At 40.5% G+C, this 14439-nt stretch overlaps 2 protein-coding genes across 2 annotated transcripts; both read right to left on the bottom strand.

Annotated features, from left to right (window-relative positions):
• Positions 1-415: 415 nt before the first annotated feature.
• Positions 416-3177, bottom strand: LOC104453640. The gene is made up of 4 exons (XM_010068252.3): positions 2992-3177; positions 2100-2375; positions 1250-1408; positions 416-1161 (listed from the first exon to the last, which is right to left on the bottom strand). Exons 1-4 carry the CDS (start codon positions 2992-2994, stop codon positions 913-915), a joined length of 687 nt encoding a protein of 228 aa, XP_010066554.1. The 5' UTR covers positions 2995-3177; the 3' UTR covers positions 416-912.
• Positions 3178-4541: 1364 nt separating this feature from the next.
• Positions 4542-12308, bottom strand: LOC104453639 (protein POLLEN DEFECTIVE IN GUIDANCE 1). Its single transcript, XM_010068251.3, has 11 exons — positions 11405-12308; positions 10509-10648; positions 9551-9654; positions 8824-8912; positions 8643-8716; positions 7319-7469; positions 7045-7212; positions 5774-5871; positions 5529-5651; positions 5320-5385; positions 4542-5077 (listed from the first exon to the last, which is right to left on the bottom strand). Exons 1-11 carry the CDS (start codon positions 12306-12308, stop codon positions 4871-4873), a joined length of 2124 nt encoding a protein of 707 aa, XP_010066553.2. The 3' UTR covers positions 4542-4870.
• Between the last annotated feature and the right edge of the window lie 2131 nt (positions 12309-14439).

The raw sequence follows: 14439 nt of genomic DNA, 5'->3' as shown, positions 1-14439 counted from the left end.
TTGATTGGGGTCGGACGGATAGACATAATTTGATCGACAGAAGCTGACTATGAGCATCGATTAATGGTGACATTGTCAATCACCGAAAATTAAACAAAGAAAAAGGGGGAAAGTCAAGCCGTGCATGTGCTTCTTGCACTCACAATTCGTGGCTGCATCCCCACAATCTGCTCGTTCTGTTCCCTCCGCAAACCTTTCGGAGGCCCCATCTTTTTTGTCTGCCACATTGGCTCTCGGGACATAAAAACTTAGATTATATTCCTGGCCATGATCTAAGGAAAAGGAGGGCCCAACATCACACGACTAAAACGAAGACCAGGACAATCCGAAGGGCCTGTTCCACCGAAAGCGATCGAGACAAGGCTCTACTAAAGAAAAGAAGGGAGAAAGGGAAAACAAAGCAAAAGTCCAAATGCCATCACAACCAGAAACATTCCATCATGCATAAGGGACGACCCCCCATGAGCGATCAAAATCAGCAACAGCAGAAATTTGGCTTATGGTAGCTCGTTTTTATTGTGATTCTGGTACAACCTTGATAAGAATACCCCCCTTCGAAACGAGAAAAATGGATTATTTAAAATAATACCCAAAAATACGAGTCACGGCTGCAACCAACGTCGCCATGTCATTTCCTCTGTACAAACCCAAACCCCAACCCCCAAAGGAAAATTTGACTCTTCTGAAATGTTCTACCTCGGGGCCACACTCACTTTTGCAGCTAACCCAACTCAATGAAATCAAGGGGAAACTTTAAAAGTGACATTCTTTGTTCATCGCATGATGTCCAAGCATACTGTACTTGTATTGGTTTTTATTCCTGTATTGCTCCTTTTTTTTGTGACCTGTATATGATGATGTATTGGAAAGAAGGAATTCTCAAAGGAAGTAGCTACACTCTCGAGGGGGATTTTATTGCAGGGGAGCCCTGCGAGGGAACCCTTTTCGCTTGTTCGAACGACTTCTCGGTTTCAAGCCAGAGCTAACCCCAAAAGGAGCATCCTCAGAGGATTCGGCCATGGAGGTGGAAGAATCTTTTTCGTCGCCATTACTTGATGAGCAGTAGTTGTCCTTCAGTGAGAGATCGGTTAGTTCTTCAATGGGAATGGTGATGATGTCGGGATTTCGCTCATTGTTCGGCTTCAGCGACACCACTGAGACCTGGATTTGTTTTTTGATTGTTTTAAGAATTATAGTTGATAATAAATTGAAGATGCTTCGAAGGGGGGAAAAACACAACTGTTTTTACCTTGCAAGCAATTGAGCAGAAGCGATTAGGTAGGTCTTGGATGTATCTTCCGCAAGCTTCACAGGTCCCTCCATTCTTCGATTTTGTCGATGGCTTGGTGTCCTTGGATTGGGGCCGAGGATTTAGGTGCACTGCTTTTTCGCCATTGATCTTATATGTCTGCCAATGTCAAAATCATCAATAATTGTGGGAAACAGACCCTTAGCGCCATTGGCCTAACTTTCAGCAAAAGAGATATTAAAGACTCGAAGACTTTTTCCTTTACATATCGCAAGAACAAACAAATTCATAGATCGAAGCAACTGCTTAAACTGAGTTTAGTTTTATCAGAATTTAAGATCAAACATTGCCCAACTGGAAAAAATAAGAAGAAAAGGAGAAATGACAGCTCACTGATCTTCTATAGCAGTTTGCCATTATTAAATCGACATTCCGGCTTATACCGAAAATGAAATAACTAGAAATAAATTCGACATTGTATCTGCCGAATCTATAACCCGAGTCTACAAGGAACACAGGCTATAATTGTCCGGCGCTTTTCCTAACAGAGCCCTGTTCAATGATTCCTCAAAGAAGGCCAACAGATAAATGCAAGATTATCATAGTTTTCCATGTCTAGCTAGCTAATGATTGAATTGCATTTGATAGGCATAGCACCGTAGGTTCACCTAAATAGATCATCCAAATTCGGTTGTTCATTAATGTGATCATCAATCAAATTTACGAACCGACCAGACAAAACATTGCAGATGCATTGCACAGATAAGCAATCACGTGAATTGTCGTGAATTGTCGCGAATTGCCGCCTACACCAGGACTAACTTCCTCTCGAGCTGTACTGATGAGATACCTGAATTTTAGAACAGTCGAGATGCTTCTGAACTTCCTGGAGGCGGACCACGTCCTGGTACACGTATTTGCAGATCTGCAGGCGGCGGTGGAGGCCGTGCGCCGTCATGCAATGCTTGCAGAACCCGACGTTGCAGTCGATGCAGAATATGTTCTTCTCATTCTTCCGCAGGTAGTGATGCGCGACGCACGAGCCGAAGAAGTTGCACCGCAGCAGCGTGCTCAGCCAACAACCATCCGACGGCGGTCTCTTCTTAGCATAGAACCCGCAACCTATCTGCAAGAACGCACATTACAACGCGACGATCAGCCAGAGGAGGAGCGAACGAGACTCCAAACTACAGAAACTCGAAAGTGCATCCGAATCCGATTCCGAAGCAGATTCGCGACTCGCGACGCCGCTAGAATAAACTTCAAGTTCGCGAGAAATTCGACAGACCGATGCGATTCCATGGAGCAGCTAAAACAAGTCAAACTGAAAGCGACTCCTCCAAAGCAAAAAAACTCGGAGCGCGAAATTCACGAAATCTTTCGCCGGCGACTGATAGAATCTCGATCGAATCTCGACTACAGAACGGATTAATAAACTCGAAGCCGCGGAACTCGACGAGTTCACGACTCTTTCTTCTCCTCGGACGACGAACTTCCGGCCGACCGACACTCGTCCGCGACTTCTCCACAAGCCGAGTCGCGACTGACGAGGCGGCTCCTCAGAGAGAGAGAGGAAACTCGAACGACGTCGACCGATCCGGACCACCACGACACGCGCGCAAAAACCGAAAACCGAAAACCGAGAGCTCGAACTAAGAATCGAGCGACGAAGCGGAAAAACGAATCCGGAGGGAGAGCCGGAGGGAAACGGAGTTCGGCGAGGGAGGTCCCCGAGATCGTACCATCTGCTCGGCTCTGGAGCGAATCCGGCGAGGGACCGGGGGCGGGGGCGGCGGCGGCGGCGGCGGTCGGAGGCGGCGGTTGGAGAGGAGGCGACGATCATGAAGAAGATGGAGAGAGCGAGGCTATAAGAAGAAGGAGAGAGGGAGAGAGGGGAGAGAGAGATTGATTTTGGATACGAAGATCCTTCTTCTGAGAATCGCGTTTTAGCTTCTTACTTTAAAAACAAGAGCGAAGCGCATATCCCTTCCTTCCTACCGCACTTGCGGTACAGGCGGGAAGGCGCAGGCGCATTCGCTTCTGGCCGTCCGATCGAAGTGGGCCCCACCGATCGACGCCAACCCATCCCGGCCGTCCGATCCCCGCCCGGCGGCCTGCGATCGTGGGAGAGGGCGACGCGTGGCGGGGCCCATGGGATGGGATGGGATGGGATGGGATGCGATGGGATGGGGAGGGTTCCCGCCAATGCGAGCGGATTTTCCGGTCGTGCCTTCTCTTTTGCTTTTGTGGGGGTGGGGGTGGGGGCACGGTGTTGATTTTGGTGGCGCCGCTGCCATTCATTTGATGTGATTTTGTGGGGGATGTCTATTGCCGTTTTGCGGTCAATTATTTTCCCTTAAAAATTTGTAATTATGGTTAAATGTTTGAAGCGTTGGATTTTTCGGTCGGTCTATTGTTCGGTTTGTCCTCATTTGAGGTGTTTGGTGTCGAGCTTATGAAAAAGGCAATAAAGGTGAGGTACTCATATTGTAATAAAAAGGAGGAGAGAGAGAGAGAGAGAGAGGGGGGGAGAAAAACTTTGAGAGAGACTGATTAGTCAACATTGTGGGTTATAAAGTAAACGAGATGGATTTGATTTGGGACATTAGTGCCGGTCAGTCGACATGTGAAAAGGCAGGGACAAATGGGTTTTGGAGTGTTGTTTTTTTGTGGCCAAAAGGAGGACGGTAGGATTCAAAAGTTTAAGCACAGCGAGATTCCCTATCCCATTTGTTTTCGAGAAGTTACCATTTAGATATTTTGGAAGCATTGCGCAATCGAGGGATTATCATGCTTGACGAATGAAGCCTTGCGAATGATGAATCGAAAGGTGTGAAACATGCGAGATCAGTCTTCTTATGGTATCCGATGATTTCGTCCTTTAGGGTTTTCCCTAATTTTTTGGAGTAGATTGATCGACTTTTTTCTGTCATTCGCGAAACGAAGGGAAGACTTTCCGGTGAAGTCTACCCCAGAAACTTCATTATACTCTGCTGCACGTGCATTGCCTCGTCCACTTCCCTGGAAGTTGCCTAGAGATTTCTACTGCAAAATAGAGATAATAGTTGATTATCTGAATTTATCCAGGAGTATTGTTCGATATACTTCATGAAACTTTAATCCATCGATACATCATAACGAGTTAAAGGGTCTGCTCGGGATGGTGATATTAACATCTAAAGGAAAATTTATGATCGGCAATAAAATTGGCCAAACCATCATATGATCGACATTGTTGGTGAGAGGTTGGTGAGAGGTTTTTTTTTTTTTTTTGGTGAGAACGATTCCGCCATTAAATTGAAGACGGGGTGTGATTATCGTTGGTTCATATTCTATCTGGTATTTGGCAGCAACCGCCTCTTAACAACAGCACGAACTATGAAATTACACCAAAATTTTGTGAACTTTGTCTACATGGTCACGGCAAAGAGGGATGCACTCCGGGTATTGTATCCATATTTGTTGGAAAACTCATATCTAACCTTATGTCTCGTCCGCCTATGCTCCAGATGCTCATAAGTCGAACTCGAAAGAGGTGGCTCTTGAATTAGGGGCAGTTCCGCACATGGGGATTTCTCTAGGCAGATAATTAGCTGAAAATTCTCCATAGCAGGTTCCGAATCAATCTAAGTGTAGGTGGTGTCTTCTCTTCTGGCATCTACTGACGTACCAAGCGGCATGCTTCTGCAGGCCCAAGCGGACCATCACTTTGAGACTCACGAGCATGATGTATGTCACCGCTAACAAGAGGAGGATCCACAGAACTCTCCACGGGAGCGGATGGCAGGGAATAAGAGCAGCATATACTGGAGTCAGAACCCGAATTACCTGCACCCAAAACGTCACACAAAATTGCAGTTTTCACCAATTTTTTTACTACAGGTAGTTAATGATATTCTAGGCTTTATCTAGACAAAGATTTCTCATGGCCTATGCCTTCTACCTTCTAGGCAAGTATTTCTTTTACTCCAGACAACGACCGATAGGTGGTTGTTATGGGGCTTTCTATGCTATTAAGCACGATGATCTATGCATGAAAAGGATTTGACTTTTCAGTAGCAGGCGCTTACCACACAAGCTGGTGCCAAAGGAACAAAAGTGAGACTGTTCTTCAGATCAGTTTGAATATTCAAAGTCTAACAAAAAAAAACAGGAGGAGAAAAGTAAGTATGAGTAGAAGGAATAAAATGATATGAATGTTAGAAAGCCACTTGCAGTGTCTCAGAATGGGGAAAAGAAAAGACAACTGAATAAGCAGTTGTTGGACGAAATGAGGTACCTGCTTGCAAAGGTCTTCAAGAAACTCAGAGTATGCAATGGGTTTGATATCGTTGAATTTGGCAATGAATGAATGTTTAATGATATCAATAGATATCTCACAGAAGTAAACCATGAGAGCATTCTGCAGAGTCCAAGTACGACAGAATAAGAGATTAAAAATGGTGCCACAAGAAAATTAATCTTCCGTTGGGGGGAGATCGGCTTTAAAACAAATTATGCTGAAAGGTTCTCGAAAGAACTTACAATAAAAAAACTTTCAAACCATGGACCTTCAGCCTCCAGAATATTCTGAGCAAGAACAAATAACACAAATGCTGTAATGTGGAATCTCTCAACCGAATCTGTTTGGAAGCAAAGGCATACCCGTAACTCATCTAACAACTTAACAGTAATCCCAAAAAAAGCAAAATCCCCTAAGGAATGAATCATAAAACAACAAAATCATGCAGATATTTCCCTGAGAGACTTGATATGTTTGGATAGTATTAACAAAAATGCAAGTCACTACCATGTGACAGATCCACCACTCATCGAGACCCACTTATTGCACTGGCATTCTAAAGATACATAAGCTGGTTTATGCTGATTCATATTTTTCAGCCTATTTCAAGTCTAGAGGTAACCAAGCAAATCCTGCAGATGTGTGATCAATTCTAGTCAAGCAATTCTGCAGTTGTTAGATGAATTCAAGTGACGGTTTCATAAATGTTAATAGGAATTTACTGAGCTTTGCAAAAGTAGAACACAATACTCTTCCATTATTTCCCACTATTCCATGGTTTGGTTATAAAAAATAAAGAATACCTGTGCAATGGAAATTAAGACTAAAATTAGCAGTCGCTTCACACCATCTCCAAACTATAACTACTAAATAGGCCGTTTCTATTGGGATTCTTTATAAATGCTATTTAAGGTTATGTAGGTAATATTTTTCTTTATTCAAAGACATAAATCTATAATTTTCAGAAAGTACTTTATATTCGAAGAAATATATGATTTTGTGAGACAACAGCACAATATTGATATAACTACACAAGAAACGGCATTTTACAGGAGCCAAGAGAAGGTTTTATAATGGTTCAGCTGGAAAATGAAACCATCTAAGTGAATGACAAACGTATTCTACAGCAAACCAATAAACCAAAAACCAAGTGGTATTAAACTACAAATTTCATATAGCTAGTTGCAAATATTGGTAGTTAACAAATAGATTTCCAAATTAAGTTTTTGTCTTTGACTAAAAATTGATTACTAGGTCTTTGTCTGGTAAAAGAATCTGCATATCCACAAGATGGAAGCATGGAAAAAAAACTAGTGAAAGGAGAGAATTGGCTAATTAAAGATACAGTATGAGGAAGTCAGAATACCGAATGCCTAGTAGTGGACATGTAAAAACTGATGGTAATAATGTCACAGAGTAAAGATAACAGCAGTTGCACATCAAAAATGAAATTCCCAATCCCATAAACACTTGGAAGTAATCCTGAAAGAACAGTGGGAAGTGGTTCACTTACCAAAGTAGACAAGACTATGAATATTGTCTCTGCTGAAACGCTTGAAAACATTACTCTTTATCTCAGCAAAGTTGTTTGATACAAGCAATGCCAGCAGCGCGTTATTGTGAGCAACAATACACGTTGACAAAGTAATTGCCTGAGCTAATAAGATAAATGAATGAACAAGTATCATTTGTAAAGGAACTTCAAACCTGAAAATGGAGGAGGAATACAAAGAAGCAAACAGAAGAGCTATAATGAAGTAAATATAAATTACAATAAAAAAGGATATTTGAGGCACCCACGGCTAGTACCAAATCTGAAAGGAATCTCGTTCTGTAGAGTATCATTTTTTCTGGTGAACAACCTGCGAGTTCTTCAGCAGAATTAAACAAAGTTTTCAGGACATCCCCACCAAAATTCTGGCATAGTTTATCAAATATCTGCACAAATGTCCGAGAAGAAGAACAAATTCATCAAAGTTTCTCCTAGGCATTACTATTACCATGGTATATAGTAACACCAGTCCATAAAAATGACAATGGCAGCATAAGAAGTAGTAGATGTTGCCTCCACAGGCAGATATCCAGCTTAAATACATTTCTCAGGATAAGACTGACTTGACTAGTGAGCTGATATGCCTGAACTCGTACAGAGAACAACAAGGTTCCAAGCCCCTGGCTTACTTCCACATTGGAAGTCCTACGGAAGACATATACTTAGGAATCTCAGTTTAATAAGAGACATTCAGTCTTACATTCAACTTCCCACCAAGTAAAAAAGAATAACAAGACTTCCAGACGTTGCTGACAATAAAACTAGGTAAGGTGCAGAGGTATTAGTCTCAAAATGTAATACACAGACAGCATCCACTGACTTTACATACATTACAAATAACTTCAAAAATTTTCTGGCTTTTTAAACGCACATAATCACCGATGATTTATGTGGCCTTTCAGACATGTTCTTCAAGCTCTACTTTAAGACATTTATTGCCAAATGAAAACAGGAAAAATCTTCCAAGTGCTATTAAGAAGAGAAATGCATTTGGACATTTTTATGAGAATTGTTTTCATACAACATGATGAAAGATTTCCTAATAATTTGTTCTTGTTACCATTTATCTCCTCACATAATCGAGAATTGAAATTGACCAAACATATTATTTTCATGTTTCCAGAAACAAATTGTTTAAAAATAGCAGCTACAAAGAAATTAGATAAAGAAATGCATCTCCCTGGAATAATGACCAAAAAGTCCTGCAAATACATTAACATTTGAGCAACTCTACCAAACAAGACTGGTTCTGGAAAATTGAATTCAGATCCGATTTGCTTCTTCTTTGACAGTTCCCCAACTAGTGTATCAGGGAAAATTAAATTTCAACAAATACAAAGTTAAACTGTAACGGTGTTCTGCATTTACATCAAGAGCAATAACTGAAATTTTAATCTAAGATTCTAACTTTACTCAAAATAACTGATTTCTCCTTTACTCAAGTTTACCTAAGGTGAAAGTCTTTAGTGAAGGAAATCAACTCACAAATTCATCTGAAAGACATTAATAACTAAGAGGTGAAAATGGCTGTAGGTTAATGTAGCTCATTATGCTCTGACCTCTAGCACGTTGTACACAACATAGAGCTTGATTGTTCCTTGACCGCGAATCATATGATATATTAAGCTTATATCTGAGGCACCAAGATTTAAAATAAGAAAAGGAAAGTTAGTACAATTCGCATCCACATGTTAAAATAACAAGAGTCCACAGATAAATGTAAGAAGTACTTAGCCACACCTGTTCTCTCCAAGAGATTAACCCCGGCAGTGAGCACGATAAAACACCCTAAATCAGAAAATTCCTCCGCAGAAAGCCTCTTTAACCGTCTGCAACAGGAACAATTAGGTGATCTAGTATAAATCATATATTATGATTCAGGTTAAAAATATAGGAGGAAGAGAAAGAGAGCCAAGTTTCAAATTTCTTTGTTAAAAGAACTTCCTGCTTCATTACCAATAGCCTCCCCTCCATCTTTGAAAAATTTTCACCAAAAATTACAAGGAAAGGAAGTGGAAAGTAACTTCGTTTTCTATTATGGCACAAACCTTTAAAAATATGAATGCTCGCATCAAACTGCTTCATCAATCATCCTAAAAGTTTGGAAGGAAGTTGGAACAATAGCCAAGGGACATTTTGCAACCATTTCCATCCATATATAACAAGATAACCAAATTGAATTTTCTTTCAATAGTTTGAAACTTAAGGTACAAAATAATCTCTCTATCATGTATAAGGTGCTAGTTGCCATGCTCAATGATTCACGCCTGGGAAGCTAAAGCTTAAATAACAAGTGAGTGCTCATAGTGTCTACGTCAAAGAACCTGGTTTAAACTCTCAAACCCCCAATAGTATAAACAAAAATATCCACCAAAAAACAATTGAGAAATAGTAGTGTAAGACAGATAAATAGTTGCAATGTGACCGCTTAAACTGCTTTAAATTGTTAAAGAAATAAACATATTACCTCGTACTCAGAAGCCTCCATAGTAATATGGCGATCCTTGTTGGCATGATTGTCAACAATGAGAGAAATGAATCAAAGCACACAAGAACACCAACATCTATAAGCTGCAAATGAACCATAGGTAAAGGTATGTAAAAACGCATTAAAGGCATCAATCAGAGAAATAAGCATCAACCAATTATTCTAATACTTCCCAGACATACGCTAAACAGAGCAAAGGTGAACAATGTCAGAAGTTGCAGGATGAAATGCACAGTATTTTTTATGAAACTGGCATTGCATGAAAAAAGATATATATAACCATAATCCAACTACCATCAAGTATATTGCCAATTTTATCCGATCAATTCCTAATAATTGGCTGAATGAAATTCTAAGCAATTTAGCACAACAATGCAGCATTCTTCTCAATGAGTAATATACCATACTTTTACATAATGTCATGCTGTAAACATACAATTTCTCATTTACATACAGATATTGTAACAACCCCACCCATTAAACTTGGGCCAAACTCCCAAACCGAGTACTCTAAATAACCACATAAGGTGGTGACCATCAGGGAGCAGGTGTCTACTCATGAATCACTTATCAAGGGTTCTCCCATATGACATGAGATTTTGAGATGTTACAAACTCCCCCACTTAAAGAACCGATGTCCTTGTCAGTAGTAACACATATCGCCCAGTGATGCTGCCTTATACAATGTGTGATCCAGTCCATTCTCCATTCTCCTAAAGTCTATCAGAAGCCGCACCTTATCTAAGCACTCTTAATTGGGTGATCACTCTCCGATTCATCGAATTATGTATGGGCCTAATTCATCCACATATCACACGTCAAATCTTAACTTGAACTCAAACCTATTTCTTCTGGCAAGTTCAAGGAATCTCAAAACCAATATACTACATACAGAGCATGATGTTGTTTAGATTAAGGAACTGGAAGAGAACATCACCAGCTCACATCTCCAAGGCAATCGGAAGATAGTATCATATATTCTCTCACGTTCTTTGTCATTTCCGAGAGTAGTTGTATTCCTCAATGCATTTCCATTGCTCATTTCATCCAAAAAGTACCTCATCGGTGACTTCTGTACTGAAAACAGCACCATAGACATGTGTGAGAAAAATAGCAGAGAACAACCTGATATTCAAACGAAACCAGGAAAATACGGAGAATAGACCAATTCTACAGGACAAACTAAAAGCTCCTCCTACTATTGCTAGAAAAAATTAGGAGCACAGACCAGTGAAACCATTTCAATTCACTGAACCTAGAGACACTATAAACATATTAACCAGCTCAAAAAGACAAAAACCATATTAGCTTCTATTGTCCCACTGGACTGAGGAACAGAAGAATCCACCATGTTCATGGTCTCCACACTGCAAAGGCCCCATGGCTCCCATGTACAAACTATATCTCACAAAGGCTATAAACCAAATGCCTTACAGCCCTCTCCCAATACTTAGGTGTTGCGAATCAAGAATTTTTCTTTATTGTGAGTACTGCATGCTTATCAGTTAGCATAAATAACTCGAACAAATAGGTGAGAGTAAAGGCAAAATATGTTATCCCTCGACTCAAGACAAACAGTCTTTTTTTCCAATTTCCTATCCGATACTCCACCAACCGAAGACTGCGTAATAACAAATTTTAGCATTCATCGATAGGATTTAACAAGTTCTGGCAGGGCCGACTCCCAAAATTCTAACCCATAATGAATAAGACTCGTGCTGAACGAATTCGAAGCAGCCTCGAAGCAAGTTCCTTCAGGCTGCCATTTGACAAGATTGTTTCCCAGCGACAATGACAGGACAAACTCAATACAGAAGAGAATCAACGACTCACCAAAGGAATCCTCCGCTACGACCTTCTTCCAATCCAAGGACTCCGCATTCTCCAACTTCCGCGGCACACTCCCGTTCGGCTCGCTACGCCCCTTCAAGACCGAGCTCGCCTCAATGCCGCTCTCCTCTCTCGAACTCTGCTCCGCTTCCGCCGTTCTATCCTCTCCGCCATTCACGGCTCTCTGCCTCAACTCTCCGCGCCTACACTCGTCCCCAAACACGCTACCCTGACTCTCCGCATTCACCACCTGAGTAACAGAGCCCAGGCTCCCCACGCTGTAGCTCTTGCAATCGAACTCCACGCCGTTCGCGCGCCCGCGCGAATCGACGCCGCCGTCCCGGGAGACCGAGCTCCCGTCCTCGCAAAACACGCCGCCCGCGCCGCGCTCGACGACCTCCGGGAGGGAACCGGAACCGTTCGGCCGGCAGGAACCGCCGTCCTCGGGGATGACCGAGCAGGACGCCTGCCGCTTCCGCCGGTGCTTCCGCTTCCGGCGGGCGGACTTGTCGCGAGGCGAATCGAGAGGGACGGGATCGGAGTCCGATCGGAGGACGGGGAGGGCGACTCGCCCTCCGACTCCTCCCGGAGGAGGAGGTCGTCGCTCCGGCTCAGGATCTCGAAGGACAGCCTCCGGCCCCTCGATCGCAAATCCATGGGCAGCGGCTGCTCCGCGGCGGAGACTTTCCGGCGGCAGCCGGCCAACGGGACGAGATTCCGATCGCCGAGCCCGGCGGAGAAGATCGCAAATTCTCTGGAATCGCTTCGGAGCGTTTCCCGTTTCGGAGAGAATTCTCGGCGCCCGGAAGACCCCGGTTGGTAATTGCTGCCTTGCGCAATGCGCTTTGCCTCGGTTTTCTTTTTTTCTTTTACAGCTTTTTATTAAGGATGTAAATCGGAATTGCATTCCGAATTATAATTGTATGATGGAGTAACTTCTAATTACATTATTATTACTTTTATAAAAAGCGATATATATCGTGTGAAGTGATATTTCGTTATTGGATGTCGAACATGGCACGCGTGTGTAATTTCTAAATTATAATTTATTGCATCGATTTTGTTGTGTTGTTTCACTCTAGATCTCTAGTGAAATAATAGTTGGACAATTGTTACCGCAAGTTAAGATACAAGCTACTATCAAATAAAATAAAATCAAACTCGCATCAGAACATTTAATAAAATCAATGAATTTTCGTCATCCTAAAGTCTCCATAAAGTAAACTTTTTTTAATTGCCAAATCACTTGGAAAGTTCTAAAAAAGTTAACCATTAAATTCATGAATCCTACCTCTCAATACCTCTCAATACCCAATCCAAACTTGCCAAATCACTTGTAGCAATCTCGGTTTCTTTTGGTTAGGAAAGTAATTTGCTTCGTTTTCTTTCCCCGCTATATTTTACAAATTTTAAAGTTTGCTATGAGAAAGTCAATTTTATGCAATCAATGCTCTCTAATTTTTAATCTGTACATATGAAAAAAATAATTATATTGCATTTTAGTAATAGACATCACGTGTAATAAATCATTCATGTCCTTATCAAGCATAAATTATCATCGACAAATAAAATAGTTTCATTAACAATTTTTTTCTAATGATATGAATCATCATTTTTGTAAATGTATTTTTCAAATTTTGCAAAATAAATAAAATTAACATAGCCTTATTAAGCCTACTTGTTGGTCAAAAGTTGTTTAACAAAATTAAGCCTAGTCGTCTAGAAAAGAGGAGCCTCGTTGAAGTGCTTTTGCTCCTTTTTAGAGTGGGGTGTCCCTCGCGATCCGTGTGGATCCAACATCAATCGGCCCCATCCCAGCCATTTGCCAACCTAAGAAGCACATATTTTTAAATGTCTTTTTCGTTATATTTTTTATTATATCAACCCACTACCGACATAAAAAAATTAATTTACATATTCACCATTAAATGATTGATCACCATTAAATGATTGATACATAGTGATGAATGCATGGATGCTTCTTATATTGGCAATGGACATAGCAATGAACTTTTTTATTTTCCTGCCTCTTAGCCTTAAGAAAACTAGACACTTATAATATTCATTCAAATATTTACATATATTAAAACTTAAATTAAAAGAAAATCAATACTAAATGGTAATATAGATATACATATCAAAACCGATCCTGATTTTTTTTTTTTTGCACATTCTGTTTCACAATTAGTAATGAACATGCTTGAGGTCACTTCATTCAGGAGATACTTGGGAAATTAGTCATCCAAAGCATAATTTTTTTTTTTTTGCTTTCCTAAAATGTCATCAATTAGCTTATTTTTTAAAATATTCCGTCATAGACAAATGCATAAATTCAATAATTCGATTATGTCTTTCATGTTCTTCAATTTTAAAATTTCTAATTTTTTCTAATTTGCAAACTATATCGCCAAGCAAAATCTTTTAAATATCAATTTTTTGCTTACACGCAAAGCACTCTCATTTTGCTAATATTATATACGCAAGGAATAATGATATAAATGGTCAATGAAGTTAGATCCATAATGTCATCCTTAAATTTTTAATTTATTCAATGTAATCCATAAATCATTAATAAATGGTTATTCAAAATTTATTAATCATCTGTATCATTTTTTCATATGTGAGCAAGCATTTTCATTTTCCTTTCAATGTCAAATGTCGATCTCAATTAAAAAGAAAAAGAAATTGCAGTTGTCAACAACTAGCTTTTTTATGGCGGGGTGGGGGTTGACGGTATTCTATTATCAATTTCTTTGTATCTTCCATGCTACTGGTTTTTTTTTTTTAGGTCGAATCTTCTCTATGCTACTTCAGTTGTTATCCTTCTTGAGTCCTTCACATCTCCGAAGGTTTTTTTTTTTTTTTTTGGCGCCGGGTGGGGGAGGGGATGGGCACGTGGCACGTGGCACGCAGCATCCTTTGTCATCTCCATTATTAGATGCATACGGACAAAATCGTATTTATTAAATCCAAGTTAAAATAATAATGAAAATACACATTTTTTTTATAATTGTATAACTATAGCCTCATACGTCTCC

The sequence above is a fragment of the Eucalyptus grandis genome, chromosome 7 (assembly GCF_016545825.1).
Source record: "Eucalyptus grandis isolate ANBG69807.140 chromosome 7, ASM1654582v1, whole genome shotgun sequence".
NCBI classification, from domain to species: Eukaryota; Viridiplantae; Streptophyta; class Magnoliopsida; order Myrtales; family Myrtaceae; genus Eucalyptus; species Eucalyptus grandis.
Note: the sequence above shows the minus strand (reverse complement) of the source record. Positions and strands in the feature narration are given on the sequence as shown.